At 49.3% G+C, this 19,595-nt stretch overlaps 1 protein-coding gene across 1 annotated transcript in view; it reads left to right on the top strand.

The window, feature by feature from the left end:
- Positions 1–19,595, top strand: part of LOC140428342 (breast carcinoma-amplified sequence 1-like) — a 269,364-nt gene that overhangs the window by 108,852 nt on the left and 140,917 nt on the right. The window contains exon 3 of the mRNA XM_072514703.1: positions 7,352–7,436. Within this exon, the coding sequence (XP_072370804.1) occupies positions 7,352–7,436 (85 nt within the window). The remainder of the gene's footprint in view (positions 1–7,351; positions 7,437–19,595) is intronic.

Below are 19,595 nucleotides of genomic sequence, written 5' to 3'. Positions count from 1 at the left end.
TGTCAGCAAGCACCGGTGAAAGCGAACCACCAGGGCCCTCGGTCGGTCGCCCATCCTGGGCTTCCTTGCGGGGGGCTCTATGCGCCCCATCCAACTCCAGGGGTTGAGGGAAGGCCTCCGGTCCCATCAGCGCCCCGAGCATACCCATCACGTATGCACCCGCATCCGATCCCTCACAGCCCTCGGGGAGGCCAACGATCCTCAGGTTCTGCCTCCTGGCTCTATTCCCCAGCTCTTCAAGCTGCTCTTGCATCCTCTGGCGGGAGTTCAGCTCCTCCACCTCGTGCTCCAGCTCCGTTACCGTGTCCACCTGGCTGGAGAGCTTCACCTCAACCTCCCTTAGCGCCTTCTCTTGGACCGCCTGCGCCTCGACCATTCGGTCCATCACCGCCCTCATCGGGTCCAACGTGTCCCTCTTCAATTCGGCGAAGCAATTCCTGAAGAACTCCATCTGTTGCTCTCTTGGCCAGTGGGCCTCCGCTCCCTGGTCCCTGCCGTCGGCCATGCTTCGCCGCCCGGTCTGGGGTCCCCGCTGCTCCTGCTTCGACCTTTGCCGCTCCACTCGACCACTTCTGGTTCAACTGTCCATACCCCGGGGGGAAAACCCCTTCCTTTCGTCTCCTCCACCGATTCAGGTCGTCAGGTCCCGAAAAAATCCTATGAAACAGGTCCGTTTGCCCATCGCGGGCGGGAGCAATCCGACCTGCGACCTGTTTCCTCGAGGGTGCCACCGGAAGTCCATTCTTAGGATGTTGATAGTACAAGTTTCAGTGATAATAATTGAATGCCAAGGTGAGAAGGTTTAATTCTCTTTAGTTGGAGATGGTAATTGCCTGGCACCTGCGTGGCATGAATTTTACTTGCCACTTATCAGCCCAAGCCTGAATATTGTCTGCGTGTTACTATATATAGTAATGGACTGTTTCAATATCTGAGCTGTCATGAATGGTGATGAACATTGTTCGTTGATGATTGCACATTCTCACTTCCGACTTTATGTAGGAGGTAAGGTCACTGATGAAGCAGATGAAGATGGTTGGGCTGAGGACATTGCCCAAAGGAACTCCTGTACACCAGTTTTGCTAGAGCTCCTTGATGCCACACTCAGTCAAATTCTGTCTTGATGTCAAGGGCAGTGACTCTTACTTCACGTCTGGAGTTAAGTTCTTTGGTTCATAATTTGACTCGGGCTGTAATGAGGTCAGCAGCTAAGTGACCCAGGTGGAACCCAAACTGAGTGCCAGTGAGCAGGTAATTGCTGAGTAAGCACCACTTGATAGCACTGTTCACAACACATTTAATCATTTTGCTGATGGTTGAGTGTAGACTGATGGGGACAGTGATTGGCTGGCCCGGATTTGTCCTGTTTCTTGTGTACAGAGCCTGGGCAATTTTCCACATTGCCTGATGGGTGCCAGTGTCGTAGCTGTACTGGAACAGCTTGGCTAGGGGCACGGCAAGGTCTGGAGCACAAGCCTTTAGTACTGTTGCCGGAATATTGTCAAGACCCATAACCGTTGTAGTATCCGGTGCCTTTGGCCATTTCTTTGTTTCACGTGGAGTAAATTGAGTTGGCTGAAGATTGACATAGGTAATGATCTCGGAGCTTCTGGAGGAGGTCGAGATTCACTCAGCACCTCGGGCTGAAGATTGTTACAAATGCTTCAATCTCATCTTTTGCACTAGCCTGCTGGGCTCCTCCATCATTGAGGATGGGGATATTTGTGGAGGCTCCTCCTGCATTGAGTTATTTGATTGTCCACCACCATTCACAACTGGATGTAACAGGACTGCAGAGCTTAGCTCTGATCCATTGGTTGTGGGATTGCTTAGCTCTGTCTATTATTTGCTGCTGTTTGGCACACAAGTAGGGCGGGATTCTCCGGTCTCCAACACCGAAATCACGTTCCGCGATCGGCCGGTAAATCCCCAGTTGCGACAAAATCGGGGACGGCGCCACTTTTGCGTTGCTCTGCCCCCTCCAAAACAGCACACCCTAGGAGTGCGGCGCACGGCGTATCGACGGCCTCAGGACATTACCTGAGGCCTTCCCCCCCGATGATCTGCCCCTGACTGGCCAAGTTCCCGATGGCGTGGGACTCTCATGCTATTTTCTGTCTGGAACTCGGCGTGGCGGCTGCGGACTCAGTCCAGCACCGCCACAGTCGATGGAGAGTCATTCCGTGGGCAGGGGGGACTTTGGCAGGGGTTGGGGGGAACTGTTGGGCGGTGGTCCGGGCGTCGCGAGCCTGGCCAAAGGGGCAGGCCAGGTCCGCGTGCGGCCAGCGGCATGTTGCACGGCGTGGACCTGACAATTCTCCGGCCGAATCGGCAGCTAGAGTCGGGTACTCTAAGCTGCGTGCTTGCCAGCCCCCCACTAAACGGAGGATCGGTGGCCATTTTGCGCTGATTATTCAGTCGCAAAGCGCCACCGTTCCCATGCTGGCATCAGGATATAGCCTGAAAATCAGAGAATCCAGCCTGTAGTCTGGGTTTTAGCTTCACCAAATTGACACCTGATTTTTCGGTATTTCTGGTGTTTCTCCTGACATGCCCTGCTGCACTGATCATTGAACCAGAGTTAGTCTCCCTGGTTTGATGGTAATGGTAGAGTGGGCAGCATGGCGGGCCATCAGTTTGCAGTTTGTGCTTGCTGATGGTCCGCAGTGCCTCACAGAAGCCCAGTTTTGACATGATGGATATGTTTGAAATCTATCCCATTTAGGCACAGTGATAGTGCCACACCTACAATGTGTGGGAGGAGCACATTGCTGGGCTCAAGCTGAGCACCAATAGGCAGGTAATTCTGAGTAAGTGCCGGTTGTTAGCACTGTCAACCCATTTCATCATTTTGCTAGTGCCCGAGAGTAGACTAATGAGGTGGTAATTGGAAGGCACAAATTTGTTCTGTTTCTTGTGTACAGGTCATACCTGGGCAATTTTCCACGCTGGTGGCATTGTGGCACCCTCAAGGGGCCCGATAGCCCAGCAGTATGCACCTCCCACACTGCCTCATCTCCACAAGGACTGTACAGTGGTCACTTCTACCAATACTGTCAGGGACAGATGCAACAGACAGTTTGGTAAGGATGAGGTCAGCTATGTTTTTTCCCCTCATGTTGGTTCCCTCACTCCCTGCCGCAGATCCAGTCCACCAGCTATATTGTTCAGGGCTCAGCCAGCTTGGTCTATGGTTGTACTACCTAGCCACTCTTGATGATGGGCATCGAAGACCCCAACCCAGATACATTCTGTGCCCTAGCCACCCTCCGTGATTCTTCCAAGTGATGTTCAACATGGATGGATACTGATTCATCAGCTGAGGGAGGGTGGTAAGTGGTAATCAGCAGGATGTTTCCATGCCCATGTTTGATCTGATGCCATGAGACTTCTTGGGGTTCACTCTTGATGTTGAGAACTCCCATGGCAACTCCCTCCCTAATGTGTGGGCGGAAGTTTCAATTTATGAGACTAAGTGCAGTCGCGGTGGTTTCGGAAGCAGGCACAACTCTGACCGGAATGTTGGGAATACGCACCCAATTTTACACTTGGAAGCTTATTAATTATGCGCAGGCAAGTATCGGTCTTAATCACCTGGTGTGTCGGGAGCTGATTCTTCTGCTGCCATGAGTTGGCGAGGTGAAAGTCCAGGCACCACATTTAAATGCCAGACCAACACACATCTCACTCTCTCCAGCACAGGAAGAGGATAATGATCTCATCCATTTCGCCAGGGTAAGTCATCACTCAACTCCCTCCAATATCAAACTCTCATCATAGTATCAAACGGTGACTCTCTGCTCGATCTCACACATCCATTAGCAGGGGACACATATTCAACAGATTAGTGATCCAAACTAGCTCTGTGGCCCAATTTCCAATGTGTCATACTACTTGTTGCTCATGAAGAATGAGTGGATGCCCTTTGGTCCAGATGAGATCTTTTGTGCTGGATGGCGTTTTGGGTGCGGTTGCCAGCTGTACTAACCTGCTGTACGACATCCTCCCAGGTCAGAGACATGAGATTGGTGTGCTTCCTAGAGCCATCCCTGGAACGCAGGACATGCCTATGCATCTGCCCTTCTCTAATCAAGGCCCTGAGGGCCTCTAGGGTGAAGCAGGATGCTGCCTTCTTCTTGAGGCTGCAAGTCTTGTTCTTCTGGTTGCCGACGTCTGTGACAGTGAACGTGTGATTAGTCTTCTTTGATGGAATGCCATATGTGATGCAGCTGTGCCTCCTTCACTATTTTCTGCATTCACAAAGTCTACATTCCTCGGCATTACTCTTGAGATGCAGTGACTATAATGTGAACCACGGAGTTCTAAATATCCCTTTAACAATGTTTATGAAAGCATTGGCTTTCAGTCGCTTTCTTGCCAAGGAGGTCTTTCACCTTTCTAACGAAACTGACTCCTGTTCACCCTTGTGGTGTCCCTGCCCAGCAATGTGCTCCTCCCACACTGCCTCAGTTCCCTCCCAATCATATTCGCTGCTGCTTTCATTTTGAGCAATGCCATTCCTATGGTACAGCAAGACAGGTAGTTCTTCATTTTTATTTCCAGACGGTATTCAACACCCCACCGACTCAATATCCGTGTGCCACATATATATCTTGAATCTCACGGTATGAAGGTAGAGCTTGCTCCTGTAGTTCTTCATCCCCCCGGTAGTACTAGATCCCATAGTTGTTGTGGGGGACATTCCTACACTGCAAATTAAGGACATATCAGTGTCACCCCGCCTTCCCCACCAAACCACCCCCCGATCCGCACCTTCTGAGTTTCTGTACTATCCATCCCTCATGTGCCACACCAACAATCCCCCGCCCCATTCCTATTCAGGTGTCTGTGTGCAACTCCTTCCAGTCAAAAATACATTATTCCTTTGACCCCACTTGTTTGTGAGTGCTTCATAAGAACATAAGAACAAGGAGCAGGAGTAGGCCATCTGGCCCCTCGAGCCTGCTCCACCATTCAATGAGATCATGGCTGATCTTTTGTGGACTCAGTTCCACTTTCTGGCCCGAACACCATAATCCTTTATTCCTTTATTCTCCAAAAAGCTATCTATCTTTTTCTTAAAAACATTTAATGAAGGAGCCTCTAATGCTTGTTGTACACTTGTTGGGCTCCAAATCCCCACCCCTCAGTCTACCCACCTGGAGGAAACTCACGCAGACACGGGGAGAACCTGCTGTATGACATCCTCCCAGGTCAGAGACATGAGATTGGTGTGCTTCCTAGAACCTGCTGTACGACATCCTCCCAGGTCAGAGACATGAGATTGGTGTGCTTCCTAGAACCTGCTGTACGACATCCTCCCAGATCAGAGACATGAGATTGGTGTGCTTCCTGGAGCCATCCCTGGGATGCAGAATATGCCTGTGCATCTGCCCTTCTCTAATCAAGGCCCTGAAACTCCACACAGACAGTGACTTAAGGCCAGAATTGAACCCGGGTCATGTGTGCTGTGAGGCAGCAGGGCTAACCACTGTGCCACTGTGCTATCCTAATAGCAGGACAAAATCAAACCGGCAATTACCGCCCCATCCATCCACACCTGATCATCAGCAAAGTGATGGAAGTGGTCATTAACAGTGCTATCCAGTGGCTCACTCGATAATAACCTGGGCGGCACGGTAGCACAATGGTTAGCACTGTTGCTCCACAGCACCAGGGCCCTGGGTTTGATTCCCGGCTTGGGTCACTGTCTGTATGGAACCTGCACATTCTCCCCGTGTCTGCCTGTGTTTCCTCCGGGTGCTCTGGTTTCCTCCCACAAGTCCTGAAAGACGTGCTTGTCAGGTGAATTGGACATTCTGAATTCTCCCTCAGTGTACCCGAACAGGTGCCGGAGTGTTGTGACTAGGGGATTTTCACAGTAACTTCATTGCAGTATTAATGTAAGCCTACTTGTAACACTAATAAAAAGATTATGTAACGATATCACCATTGTTCATAAATCCTCAATAGAGATACCAGCCAGCTCTCTCTCTCTCTCTATCTCTCTCTCAAAGCGGGGTGGGCAGTCTAGGGTTCTCAGGGACTATTGTGACTTTCATCTGAGTGAAATATAAGCATAGACACAATGTAACTGATTTCCTTTGTTCTGCCTTTAAGATTAGCTCTATTTTCTAAATCCAATCAAAAAGAAAGGAATTGACCTTTGGCTTTCTGATATCGCACAGACCTTGGTTTTGACCTTGGCACATTTGCATTATTAATTTGTACTTTATAATCTTGACCCCATAGAATTCACGAGTGAAATCGACTCTACATATGAATGAGGAACAGGAATAGGCCACTCGGCCCCTCGAGCCTGCTCCGCCATTCAATACGATCTTGGCTGATCTGATTGCATCATCAACCCCACAGTCCTGCCTATCCCTGATAACCTTCACCCCCTTGTTAATCAAGAATTTATCGAGCTCAATCTTAAAATTATTCAACGAATCTGCTTCCATTGTCTTTTGAGGATGAGAGTTCCAGAGACTCACCGCTATCTGAGTGAAAACATTTCCCCTCATCTCAGTCTTCAATGAGCACCCCCTTATTCTTAAAAAGTGACCATTGATTCTTTATTCTTAACAATAAGATCTTCAGGACAGTTCAGTTACCTTCAGGGGTGAAGATATATGTACTGAAATGTATGCAATTCCCGATGTATTTGTAATAGTCTTCAGGGGAAAATAAATTGCTGAAGGAATTCATGGGGCAGCACGGTAGTACAGTGGTTAGCACAGTTTCTTCGCAGCTCCAGGGTCCCAGGTTCGATTCCGGGCTTGGGTCACTGCCTGTGCGGAGTCTGCACGTTCTCCCCATATCTGCGTGCGTTTCCTCCGGGTACTCCGGTTTCCTCCCACAATCCAAAGATGTGCAGGTTAGGTGGATTGGCCATGATAAATTGCCCTTAGTGTCCAAAAAGGTTAGATAGGGTTACTGGGTTATGGGGATAGGATGGAAGCGTGGGCTTAAATGGGGTGCTCTTTTCAAGGGCCGGTGCAGACTCGATGGGCCAAATGGTCTCCTTCTGCACTGTAAATTCTATGATTCTATGATCAGTGTGTTGTGTATGTAAAACCCTCAAGGGGAAATTGGTGAATAAATAATTTGTTACAAGTGGTGACAAGAACTTCAACAGTAATTCACATGTGACTGTCAATCATGACTTATCAGGCTTTCCTCATTCAATTGGTAAAGGGTGCATCCACAGTTCCACATGATATGAATATAGTTCTTAAATTGCTCAATTGTTAATTTCATAGCAATATGTCACTTGGCTTACATTCAATTGGCCGAAGTATGGTGTAAAATTTACCTTTTGATAATTCTACATAATTTCCTTTTTCAGACTGAAAGTCGGACTGTGATTGCTCAGAATGGTCCGACGATCGGAAACCACTCACAGAACTCGGTTCAAAATAAGTGCGCTGCTGGTACGTATGAACTGTTCAAGAGGTAAATCTTGAGTTAACCTTTGTACCATTATTCTTCACGTTCCACGTTTTTGACATGGAAGCTGATCATATAGAGTGTCATATTTAAAAATATTCTGTCCTGCAGCCTGCGAACACCAAATTAACATTCGACAAATTTTCTTTTGAATTTGCAGTTTTCAAAACAGATCTTTCTTCTCAGAGACTTCAGCTTAAAAGCCAGAAACCAATTTTATGAAAAAATAGACATGCTATCAAAGTTTTCATCTGGTACTCATCGGGACAGCTACGCAGGATAAACCAACAGTAAAGGGAACAACAATTTAGACTGCATAATAATAGAGTGCTGACTGGTTGGCAAGTGGGTATGATTGGTAGAGGATTGCCATGGGGAATGCAGAGTTGCTCTGTATGCTAGAAGCCACATTTATTGCTACATAGGGCTCTGTCCTTTGCAGACTGAATGAACATGTCCATGCTCTACACCTTTCCAACTAAAAAAAAGCTTGAGGGACAGCCATTCCCTGGTTCATTCCTCAGGGCAATTCCTTGACCAAGTCAACCTGCCTGAATCCAAAACAAAAGCATGGCAGTTAAGAGTTAACTGTTTTCAGCTGCATTCCTCATGGCAATACGTCTACCAATCAGAGTCCACTTGCCAATCAGCCAGCACTCACTTCTCATGCAGTTTAAATATTGTTTGCTTTACTGTTGGTTTATCTCGTACAGCTGCTTTGATGAGTGCAAGGCGAAAAGATTCAACAGCCTGTCTCGTTTTGAAGCAATACTCTCTGTACCATCAAATGACTACTTTATGAGACATGTAATGTGGACAGCACGGTAGCACACGTGGCTAGCACTGTGACTTCACAGCGCCAGGGTCCCAGGTTCAATTCCCCGCTGGGTCACTGTCTGTGCGGAGTCTGCACGTTCTCCCCGTGTCTGCGTGGGTTTCCTCCGGGTGCTCCGGTTTCCTCCCACAGCCCAAAGACGTGCAAGTTAGGTGCATTGGGCATGCTAAATTGCCCTTAGTGTCCAAAAAGGTTAGAACGGGTTAGAGGGTTATGAGGAAAGGGTGGAAGTGAGGGCTTAAGGGGGTCAGTGCAGACACAATGGGCCGAATGGCCTCCTTCTGCACTGTATGTTCTATGTATCTATGTATTGAAGAAATTGGTAGATGTTGAGTCTGGAGAAGGGTGTGTAGATAGCCTGGGTCACATTGAGATCCAAAAAGACGAGGTGTTGGGTGTCTTAAAAAATATTAAGGTAGATAAGTCCCCAGGGCCTGATGGGATCTACCCCAGAATACTGAAGGAGGCTGGCGAGGAAATTGCTGAGGCCTTGACAGAAATCTTTGGATCCTCACTGTCTTCAGGGGATGTCCCGGAGGACTGGAGAATAGCCAATGTTGTTCCTCTGTTTAAGAAGGGTAGCAAGGATAATCCAGGGAACTACAGGCCGGTGAGCCTTACTTCAGTGGTAGGGAAATTACTGGAGAGAATTCTTCGAGACAGGATCTACTCCCATTTGGAAGCAAATGGACGTATTAGTGAGAGGCAGCACGGTTTTGTGAAGGGGAGGTCGTGTCTCACTAACTTGATAGAGTTTTTTGAGGAGGTCACTAAGATGATTGATGCAGGTAGGGCAGTGGATGTTGTCTATATGGACTTCAGTAAGGCCTTTGACAAGGTCCCTCATGGTAGACTAGTACAAAAGGTGAAGTCACACGGGATCAGGGGTGAGCTGGCAAGGTGGATACAGAACTGGCTAGGTCATAGAAGGCAGAGAGTAGCAATGGAAGGATGCTTTTCTAATTGGAGGGTTGTGACCAGTGGTGTTCCACAGGGACCAGTGCTGGGACCTTTGCTGTTTGTGGTATATAAAAATGATTTGGAGGAAAATGTAACTGGTCTGATTAGTAAGTTTGCAGACGACACAAAGGTTGGTGGAATTGCGGATAGCGATGAGGACTGTCAGAGGAAACATCAGGATTTAGATTGTTTGGAGACTTGGGCGGAGAGATGGCAGATGGAGTTTAATCCGGACAAATGTGAGGTAATGCATTTTGGCAGGTCTAATGCTGGTAGGGAATATACAGTGAATGGTAGAACCCTCAAGAGTATTGAAAGTCAAAGAGATCTAGAAGTACAGGTCCACAGGTCATTGAAAGGGGCAACACAGGTGGAGAAGGTAGTCAAGAAGGCATACGGCATGCTTGCCTTCATTGGCCGGGGCATTGAGTATAAGAATTGGCAAGTCATGTTGCAGCTGTATAGAACCTTAGTTAGGCCACACTTGGAGTATAGTGTTCAATTCTGGTCGCCACGCTACCAGAAGGATGTGGAGGCTTTAGAGAGGGTGCAGAAGAGATTTACCAGAATGTTGCCTGGTATGGAGGGCATTAGCTAGGAGGAGCGGTTGAATAAACTCGGTTTGTTCTCACTGGAATGAAGGAGGTTGAGGGGAGACCTGATAAAGGTCCACAAAATTATGAGGGGCATAGACAGATTGGATAGTCAGAGGCTTTTCCCCAGGGTAGAGGGGTCAATTACTAGGGGGCATAGGTTTAAGGTGAGAGGGGCAAGGTTTAGAGTAGATGTACGAGGCAAGTTTTTTACGCAGAGGGTAGTGGGTACCTGGAACTCGCTACCGGAGGAGGTGGTGGAAGCAGGGACGATAGTGACATTTAAGGGGCATCTTGACAAATACATGAATAGGATGGGAATAGAGGGATACGGACCCAGGAAGTGTAGAAGATTGTAGGCACGGGCTTGGAGGGCCGAAGGGCCTGTTCCTGTGCTGTACATTTCTTTGTTCTTTGTTCTTGTTCTTTGTATATGTCATGCACACATCTCAATCCACCCAAGTAAGAACCTGTTTACAATTCTGGCTTTCAGTCTGCTGCAACATTGAAGATGTCGTTTACCTATTTTTACATACAGGTCAGCTGGGATGGAAATTAGAAGCTCAAGTTTCTAACTCTAGGCTGGTTTTAGATGTGTGCATCATGGAAGAAGTTAGAAAATCGCCCATTGCTCTATAAGTAAGACCTGGGGTATTATAATTCCACGGTTGATCTAAATCCCACCAACCAACTCATTCCAGGTGGGAAGTCCGAAACATCACTCTTGGAGTTGACTTACAAAGTTCTCAAAATAGAGAAAGGGAATGAGTCCACATAATTGGGGTGGTATGGTGATTAGCACTGCTGCATCACAGCACCAGAGACCCAGGTTTGATTCCGGCCTTGGGTGACTGGCTGTGTGGAGTCTGCACGTTCTCCCCGTATCTGCATGGGTTTACTCCGGGTGCTGCAGTTTCCTCCCACAGTCCAAAGATGTGCAGGTTAGGTGGATTGGCCATGCTAAAATTGCCTCTAGGTGGGGTTACGGATTTGTGGAGTGTGGGCCTAGGTAGGGTGCTCTTTCAGAGGGTCGGTGTTGACTTGATGGACCGAATGGCTTCCTTCTGCACTGTAGGGATTCTATGGTTCTATGATATGCTTCAAAGAAGTGTTTCATTGGCTAATCAGCAGAGGACTCTGCTAGGATCTGGAGGAGCACTCATTTCCCCTGGCCTGACATGAAAACCATACAGAGTTTAATAACCTGAGCTGTCTGATCCCAGCTCCTTGAGAATGTTAAATTGCAGTCAGATGCTAATGATGCAATTGGCATCTGTAAAAATAACACTCGATTGGAGATGAGCGAGTGTCCAGTTGCGTGCCTGTTCAATTAAAATCGGGAACAGTCAGGTAAGTCAGGATGACTTTAACCTTTCTGCTGTGCAGTTAAGATTAAAATCACTCCACCCAGAACACACATACTGAACTGATTTATTCAGATATTTATTTTGGGGTCCCGCCCATTAACTTGCAGAGTTTCACTAGACTCTGCTGTTGCCAGATTGAACGGGCTTCTGGGATATACCAGCCCCGCCGAGGAGACCTTAGCCGGGCACCAATTACTACTGGTCCGCACAAACGGGGACTGGGGTACCAGCACTTGGCACTTGTCAGGAGAGGAGGGTCTCCCACACAGGAAGTGCAAACAGCCAATTGCCAGTTTTTACCCTGCCCAGACTGCTGCCCAGTGGGATTAGATGGCCAGAACCACATACCCGGGCTCTCTACCCTGCACTTACCCTGTCTTGCACAGATTTACTTAAAGCTTTTCCTATAAGGTGTAAAACCTGCTGAGGAGAGCCGCTTGGAGTAACTTAGCTGGAGTGGCCAAGCCTGTAGCACCAAACTGCAGCCTCCTCCCCAACCCAAATGCGCGACAATGCTCATCCACCTCTCAACATTGCTCGCCTCGCCCGGCAATATGTCAATGTTCACTTCCTCCCTGAACAATGCTCACTTCCTGCCTGACAATGTTCATCCCATTCCAAAAGAACAATAAGTTGGAAGTTGCAGATAACTATTTTTTTTTTAAACAAACAATTATTAATGAGGTATTTTTGGCATAACGAACAACCACAGTACAAAAAACAGTAGAGTACAAAGAACAGTAATCAAAAAAAAACAGCCGCCGACATCCGTCCCTCCAAGGCCTGCCTGTTTAACCCCCTGCTCTCTACTACCCTAGCCCCGCCCCCCCCCCCCCCATGCTGACGATTAATTCCCTGCGAAGAAGTGAATGAATGGTTGCCACCTCTGGACGAACGCTGACATCAACCCTCTCAAGGCAAACTTGATCTTTTCCAGACCTCCGCCCCCATTAATTCTTTGTAGATGTCCCTCTTAGTGGCAGGAGTGGAAAGGATGGTACCTGCCTGCGCAGAAAGTCCCGCACCTGTAGATACCTGACATCATTCAATGCTGTCAGCCCAAACTTCTCCTCCAGCGCCCTTAAGCTAGGAAAGCTCCCTTCCAGGAACATGTCCTCCAACTTCTCAATCCCCACCCTTTGCCATACCCAAAATCCCCCATCTAAGCTCCCCGGAGTAAACCGATGATTGTTGCATATTGGAGACCAAACCAACGCCCTCACTGCATGAACAAATCTCCTCCATTGACCCCAGATCCTCAGGGCCGCCACCACCATGGGGTTGGTGGAATATCACGCCGGCGGGAACGGCAGTGGTGCCGTTATCGGTGCCCCTAAAGTGGTGCCCCTGCATGAGGCCGCTTCTACCCGCTCACAAGCCACCCCCGTCCTCAATTCCTTATCATCGCAATATTGGCCGCCCAGTAATAATTACTAGAATTTGGCAGGGCAAGCCCCCCTCCCCCTGATTCCTCTCGAGCATCACCTTTTTCACCTGTGGGGACGTACCCGCCCAAACAAAGCCCCAAATGATTTTGTTGACCCTCTTAAAAAAAGTATGAAAATCGGGAGGCATTGGAACACAAGTAAGAATCTCGGCAATATCGTCATCTTAACCGTCTGCACCCTCCCCGCCAGTGATAGCGGGAGCGCATCCCATCGCCGAAACTTGCCCCTCATCTGCTCAACTAGCCGGGACAACATGTGTAACCGGCCCCAGTCGCTCGCCACTTGTATCCCCAGAAATCTAAAGCTGTCCCTCACTAACCTGAACGGTAGCTCCCCCAGCCGACCCTCCTGGCCTCTTGCCTGGACTACATACATTTCACTCTTCGTAATATTCAGTTTGTATCCCGAAAACCGGCCAAATTCCCCCAGAATCGTCATAATCTCCCTCATCCCTGCCCCTGGATTCGCCCCATATAGGAGTAAATCATCCGCATACAGCGATACCCTATGCTCCACCCCCCCCCCCCCCCCCCCCCCCCCCCCCGAACCAGCCCTACAGCCCCTAGAAGCTCTCAGAGCAATTGCCAGCAGCTCTATGGCTAGCGCAAACAGCTTGTCCCCCGGTACAGCCTAAAATAGTCCAAGGTCATCTTGTTTGTCCTTACACTAGCTTCCGGAGCCTGGTACAGCAGCCTGACCCAGTCGCTAAAGCCCCTACCAAACCAAAGCATCCCAACACCTCCCATAAATAGTCCCACTCTACCCGGTATAACGCCTTCTCTGCATCCATGGCCACAACTACCTCTACTCCCTACCCTTCGTGGGCATCATAATCACGTTAAGTAACCTTCTAATATTGGCCACCAACTGCCTACCCTTGACAAATCCAGTTTAGTCCTCCATAATCACCTCCGGCACACAATCTTCAATCCTGGAGGCCAACACTTTAGCCAGCAGCTTAGCGTCCACATTGAGCAGCAAGAATGACCTGTAGGACCCCCACAGCTCCGGGTTTTTGCCCCACTTCAATATTAACGAAATGGTGGCCTGTGACATCGTTGGGGGCAGCACCTCTCTATCCCTCGCCTCGTTAAGAACCTTGACCAGCAACGGCCCTAATATCCCCGAAAATTTCTCATAAAACTTTACCGGGAACCCATCCGGCCCCGGAACTTTGCCCGACTGCATCGCCTTCAAGCCCTCAGAAATTTCTTTGGCCCTAATCGGAGCCCCCAACTCACCCACCTGCTCCCTGCCCACCCTTGGGAAAGTCAGCCCGTCCAACAACGTTTCATCCCCTCAGGCCCCGTGGGGGGCTCCGAGCGGTAAAGTCCGCTATAAAAATCCCTGAATGCCCTGTTTAGCCCAGCCAAGTCCCCTACCAGGTTCCTATCCCCGTCGACCACCTTATCGATTCCCCTGGCCGCCTCCCTCTTCCTCAACTGCTGTGCCAGCATTCTGCTGGCCTTCTCCCCATATTCATACAGCGTCCCCCTCGCCTTTCTAAGCTGCTCCAGTGCCTTGCCCGTGGACAGTACCCCAAACTCCGCCTGCAGCCTCCGACGCTCCCTTAACAGTTCCACCCCTGGGGTCGCCGCATACCTCCTGTCTACCCGTAGGATCTCCTCGATCAGTCGGTCCATCTCTGCCCTATCCGTCCTGTCTCTATGAGCTCGGATTGAAATCAACTCCCCTCTCACCACTGCCTTCAGCGCCTCCCAGACCACCGCTGCTGAAACTTCCCCCGTGTCATTGACCTGCAGGTAGTCCAGCACACACTTTCTTACTCTCTCACACACCGCCTCATCCACCAACAGGCCCACGTCCAATCGCCCCTGCGGGCGCTGGAAGCTCTCCTCACTGACCTGCAGTTCCACCCAATGTGGGGCATGGTCCAAGATAGTGGAAGCCGAATACCCCGTGTCCACCACCCCCGCCAGCAGATCCCTACTCAAAATGAAAAAGTCGATCCGGGAATATACTCTGTGTACATGCGAGTAGAAAGAAAACTCCTTAGCCAACGGCTGTCTAGACCTCCATGGGTTGATCCCCCCCATCTGCTCCATGAACCCTATCAACTCCTTTGCCATCACTGGCACCTTCCCCGTTCTCGAGCACGACAGGTCTAGGCCGGGGTCAATAACCGTATTAAAATCCCCTCCCATCACCAGCTTGTGCGAGTCCAAATCTGGTATCTTCCCCAGTACCCTACTAATGAAATCAACTTCGTCCCAGTTTGGCACATAGACGTTAACCAATATCACCTTCCTCCCCTCCAGCCTACCGCTCACCATGACATAACGGCCCCCCCCGTCCGAAACAATACTGCCCGCCTGGAATTGCACCCGCTTATTAATTAAAATCACCACCCCTCTCGTCTTAGTGTCCAGCCCCGAATGGAAGACCTGACTGACCCAACCCTTCCTCAGCCTAACTTGATCCGCCACTTTCAGGTGCGTCTCTTGCAGCATCACCACATCCGCCTTCAGAGCCCTCAGGTGCGCGAACACACTGGCCCTCTTGACAGGCCCATTCAGCCCTCTAACATTCCAGGTGAACAGCCTGGTTGGGGGGCACTGCGCCTCCCTCCCCTCCCCCGCTGATCAGCCATCCCCCGTTCTGTGCCTGCCCCCCGCCCATGCGTCGTGCCGCCAACTGCCCGCCTCCAGGCAGCCCCGACCTCCTTTCCATCCCCAGACCCAAGTCCCTCCCTCGTCACAGAATAGCTCCCCCCCTCCCCCCCCAGCAACATCACTCTATAACCCAATCCCTGCCCTGTATTGAACCAGTATACACCCACCACTGTGCTTCCGTGAACTAGCTCACTCAGCTAGCCTGGTGGCCCTCGCCTCCGGCGCCACAAAGTCTCCCACCTATTGTTCCCTACTCACCCCCCCACCCCCCCGCCCATCGAAACCACTTCCCTCATCAAACCAAGACCGAACAATCTCCTAATTACCATAGGAGACAGCCCAAGACAGGCAGAGACCCCCACAGCACACCCCTCAATAGTGCAAATTAAAATAGTATGAAATAAAACATAGAAAGCTCCCACCAACCAACCCCATCAAAACACAAAAAAAACTAACAACGACCGAGTATCTTTTTCTCCCCCGTCTTCACCCAAACTTCAAAGACAAACAAAAAAGAAAGAAAGGACAACAATCAAATCATATATACATCGTTCAAAAAGAAAAAAGAGAAAGACGCTGCCTCTTAAGTCTGAAAATGTCCTCAATTCTGCGCCAGACCCTTCTTCTTGGCAAAGTCCATTGCCTCTTCGGGAGATTCAAAGTAATGGTGCTGGTCCTCATGGGTGACCCAGAGGCCCGCCGGGTAGAGGAGCCCAAATTTCACTTTCCTCTTAAACAGGATCTCCTTCACCTGCCTGAAGCCTGCCCTCCTTCTGGCCACCTCCACACTCAGGTCCTGATAGACACTCAGTATACTATTGTCCCACTTGCAGCTCCTGGTATGTTTGGCCCACTGGAGGACACACTTTTTATCCAGAAATCTGTGGAACCGCACCACCATCGCCCTTGGGGGATCCCCCGGCCGTGGCTTCCTCGCCATCGCCCTGTACGCCCTGTCCACCTCCAACGGCCGGGGAAAAGCCCCCACCCCAGAAGCTTCTGGAACATATTTACCACAAAAGCGCCCGCATCAGCCCCCTCAGGGAGACCGACAATTCTCAAATTCTGTCGGCGCACACTGTTCTCCAGCTCTTCCACTTTTTCTAACAGCCTCTTCTGCTGATCCTTCAGCATCCCTGCCTCCAGCTCAACCACCGTTTGGTGATCCTCCTAGTCCGCCAGTGCTTTCTCCAACTTCTGGATCGTCCGATCCTGGGCATCCAGCCTCCGTTCCATCCGATCCATCGACTCCTTTATTGGGTTGAGCCAATCTTGTTTCTGTCTGGCGAAGCCCTCTTGAATGACCTGCATCAGCTCCTCCATCGATGGCTGGGCCGTCGCAGCAGGGGTCCGAACCTCAGCCATGTTAACTTCAGTAGCCACTTCTATCCAGCTCTTGCTTATCTTTCTGTTTCTTCCCATTGTTGCTAACTTTTGGTTGGCTCTTAATTTGGCTCTGTTTAATCACGTTTGCTCAAGAGTCGCCAGGTATCTTTCGACACCGCCACAAGGTTCAGAACCGAATACTGATCAATGACTTGATACACCAGTTAGTAAGTTCAAAAGCAATGCTCATTTATTTACACACAGTCAAATCTACTCATGCATAAACTCTACAAACTGAACTACCACTATTACTAAAGCCTATACTTAGCTTCGGGCGCCCACTCAGTCAGAGGAACAATGGCCGTTTCTCGGTTCTGAGGCTGCTGGGTTGAGCTGTTTACAGGGTAGCAACTAGGAGCGTCTATCTCGTAGCGTGCGTTGACTTGGGACTTAGCTGGTCTGGTACAGCTGCTAGGCAGGTCTCTCTCTTCGGTGATGGCCAAAGCCAAAGGAGGAGGATTCTCCCTTGGGGGATACCTTTTATACTGAAAAGGGCTTCGCGCTCTTTTGAGCAGGCCTTGAACTTGGCCTCAACTAATTGGGTCTTTCCCAATCATCTGTATCGATTTTCCTCCAATAGAGGGATGGTTCCCTGTTCGCTGGGCATGTCCTGGTGACTGTTAGTCTGCTTTGTCTTTTCTTCTGGCGCCGGGGAGTCTGCCTTAACATTGTGTATCTAAATGTTTCCCTTTTGTCCCCGGAGATGGCTCATTAGTATGTAGATTGTTTGGTAGTTTCTGTCCTGTCTGAGAGTTTAAGGTTCTAATCAACAGACAGAGCTTGCACCTGCTTGTTTCTTAGCATTGTCCAATTTTCCCTGAATTCTTTGCAGGTGTCCATTTTGTAATCGGGATGTGGCCATCCCAGATGGCTACACAACCTCCTTGTGATCCTCAACGCGAAGCATGAAGGATCACATTACTATGGCGTCTTCGTCCTCTGATCATCGGGGCACCCATACATAGGCTCTACACTGGTCTATCCTATGCAACACAATTTTACCTAAACCATTTTAAATACATTCATTATCATAAAGCTCTACAGGGCGCTATGACATTAATACATGCATTACAGAAAAATTAAAAACTGGAACCTCTAACTATTCTCAATAAGCTATCCTCATTCAAACAGTCCAAAAATACAAACAATCCAAAAATAATCTATACATCTTAAACTGTACAAAAATAGCAGCACACAAATTTCTCTGGCCTGGCAATCAGACACAGAGGTTTACATCTCTTTATTCCATAGAATACATTAAACAAATGGATGCTCTTTAATCCGTCCCAATGGGTTCGGGCGTCTGGTGAAATCCGAGAATGGGGGACCTAAATCTGTATACCGGGGTGCGAGAGCGGTATGCTCTCCTTCGCCATTTCTTGACTTTAAACGTTTGCACGACAGTGCAAAGTATCGTCAGCACTAAGAATGCTTTGACTACATATGAGAGTGAGTACCAGGTGATAAACTTATCACACCAGGTCGGGGTATTGCTAGCTGTCGCTGCACTAGTTATCTCGGGGTTCCATGTATTACAGGGGTGAGAATCATTTACGGTTTGTGTGGTCGGGGTTAATGGGGTAGCTTCCGTGCGCAACTGAAGGGATCCCGCTAAGATCCATGTGAACACGAAGGCTGTCTTCATCTTTGTCGGACTTCTTCTTTGTCTTCCTCTGGAGTTCCTGAGGTTTCCGAACACAAGCATAATTTCTGTTATTATCTTGCTTAAGATCTCGTATGTCTGTCTGTTCTTTACTGCCAATTTCCCTTTATAATTGGTCACCATCTGTGACTCCCTCATTTTTTTTTTAAAACAAATATTTGGACTGGACATCTAAGAAAAATACTGCCGTACTGCGAGCCGTCTCGCAGCCTGTGTGATTTACCATCCCAGTGTTTGAGGATGTAAATAGCATAGGGAAGCAAACTAAGGGTTGCCAAAACCAAACAAAAGAATTTTGAACGTAACGAGCCAAAATGGGGTGTGTATGGGCCGCGGCGGGTAAGAAATGGGGGGAATCCCCAGGTAGGACGGTGATCAATGCCGTATGTGCTCTACCCGAGCGTAGCTGGCCAGAGGGGCGTCCACAGGCAGGGCGGGGACCAATGACGTTTCTCCAAAGGAACGCTGTAATTTTTCCACATGCGTCCCGTAATTGGGTCACGGTTAACGGGGTTGTGTAAAGGAAATCTGCTTCTCCTTCTCCTGTGGCCCTGTACTGTACCCAGTGTGTGGTTACAGTATTCATAGGGGTGTGTTCTGCCTGTTCGGTTGGGGGTTGGGGCGCTTTCCTTTTCTGGGGTTTTTCCTGCGTACACATCCCATGTACGTATCTATGGGCAGTCTCGTTCATTTCCTGCCAATCAGGGCCGTTTTCTTGATCTAATTGGGGTCCGAATGTACTTTGAAATCCATTTTGCACGGACAGCAGAGATTGCAATTCTGCAATTTGCTTCCGGCACTTTGCATGGTCTACTGAGCTCTGCCTTTGTTCCATCATGGAAGTATGGAGTGCTTGTAGGGCTGCTTTTAAATCATTGCACTGTTTCTGCAATTTCTCAACTTGCTGTTCTGTTATTTGTCTTACCAAGACCGCATGTTGCATGTCCTGGTAGGCCTTATCATATTGCGTCTGAAAACTGTTCAAATGCACGAGTGGGGCAGCACGGTAGCATGGTGATTAGCACAATTGCTTCACAGCTCCAGGGTCTCAGGTTCGATTCCCGGCTTGGGTCACTGTCTGTGTGGAGTCGGCACGTCCTCCCCGTGTGTGCGTGAGTTTCCTCCGGGTGCTCCGGTTTCCTCCCACAGTCCAAAGATGTGCAGGTTAGGTGGATTGGCCCTGATAAATTGCCCTTAGTGTTGGGTGGGGTTACTGGGTTATGGGGATAGGGTGGAGGTATTGACCTTGGGTAGGGTG

Source organism: Scyliorhinus torazame, chromosome 8, assembly GCF_047496885.1.
Source record: "Scyliorhinus torazame isolate Kashiwa2021f chromosome 8, sScyTor2.1, whole genome shotgun sequence".
Lineage (NCBI taxonomy): Eukaryota > Metazoa > Chordata > Chondrichthyes > Carcharhiniformes > Scyliorhinidae > Scyliorhinus > Scyliorhinus torazame.
Note: the sequence above shows the minus strand (reverse complement) of the source record. Positions and strands in the feature narration are given on the sequence as shown.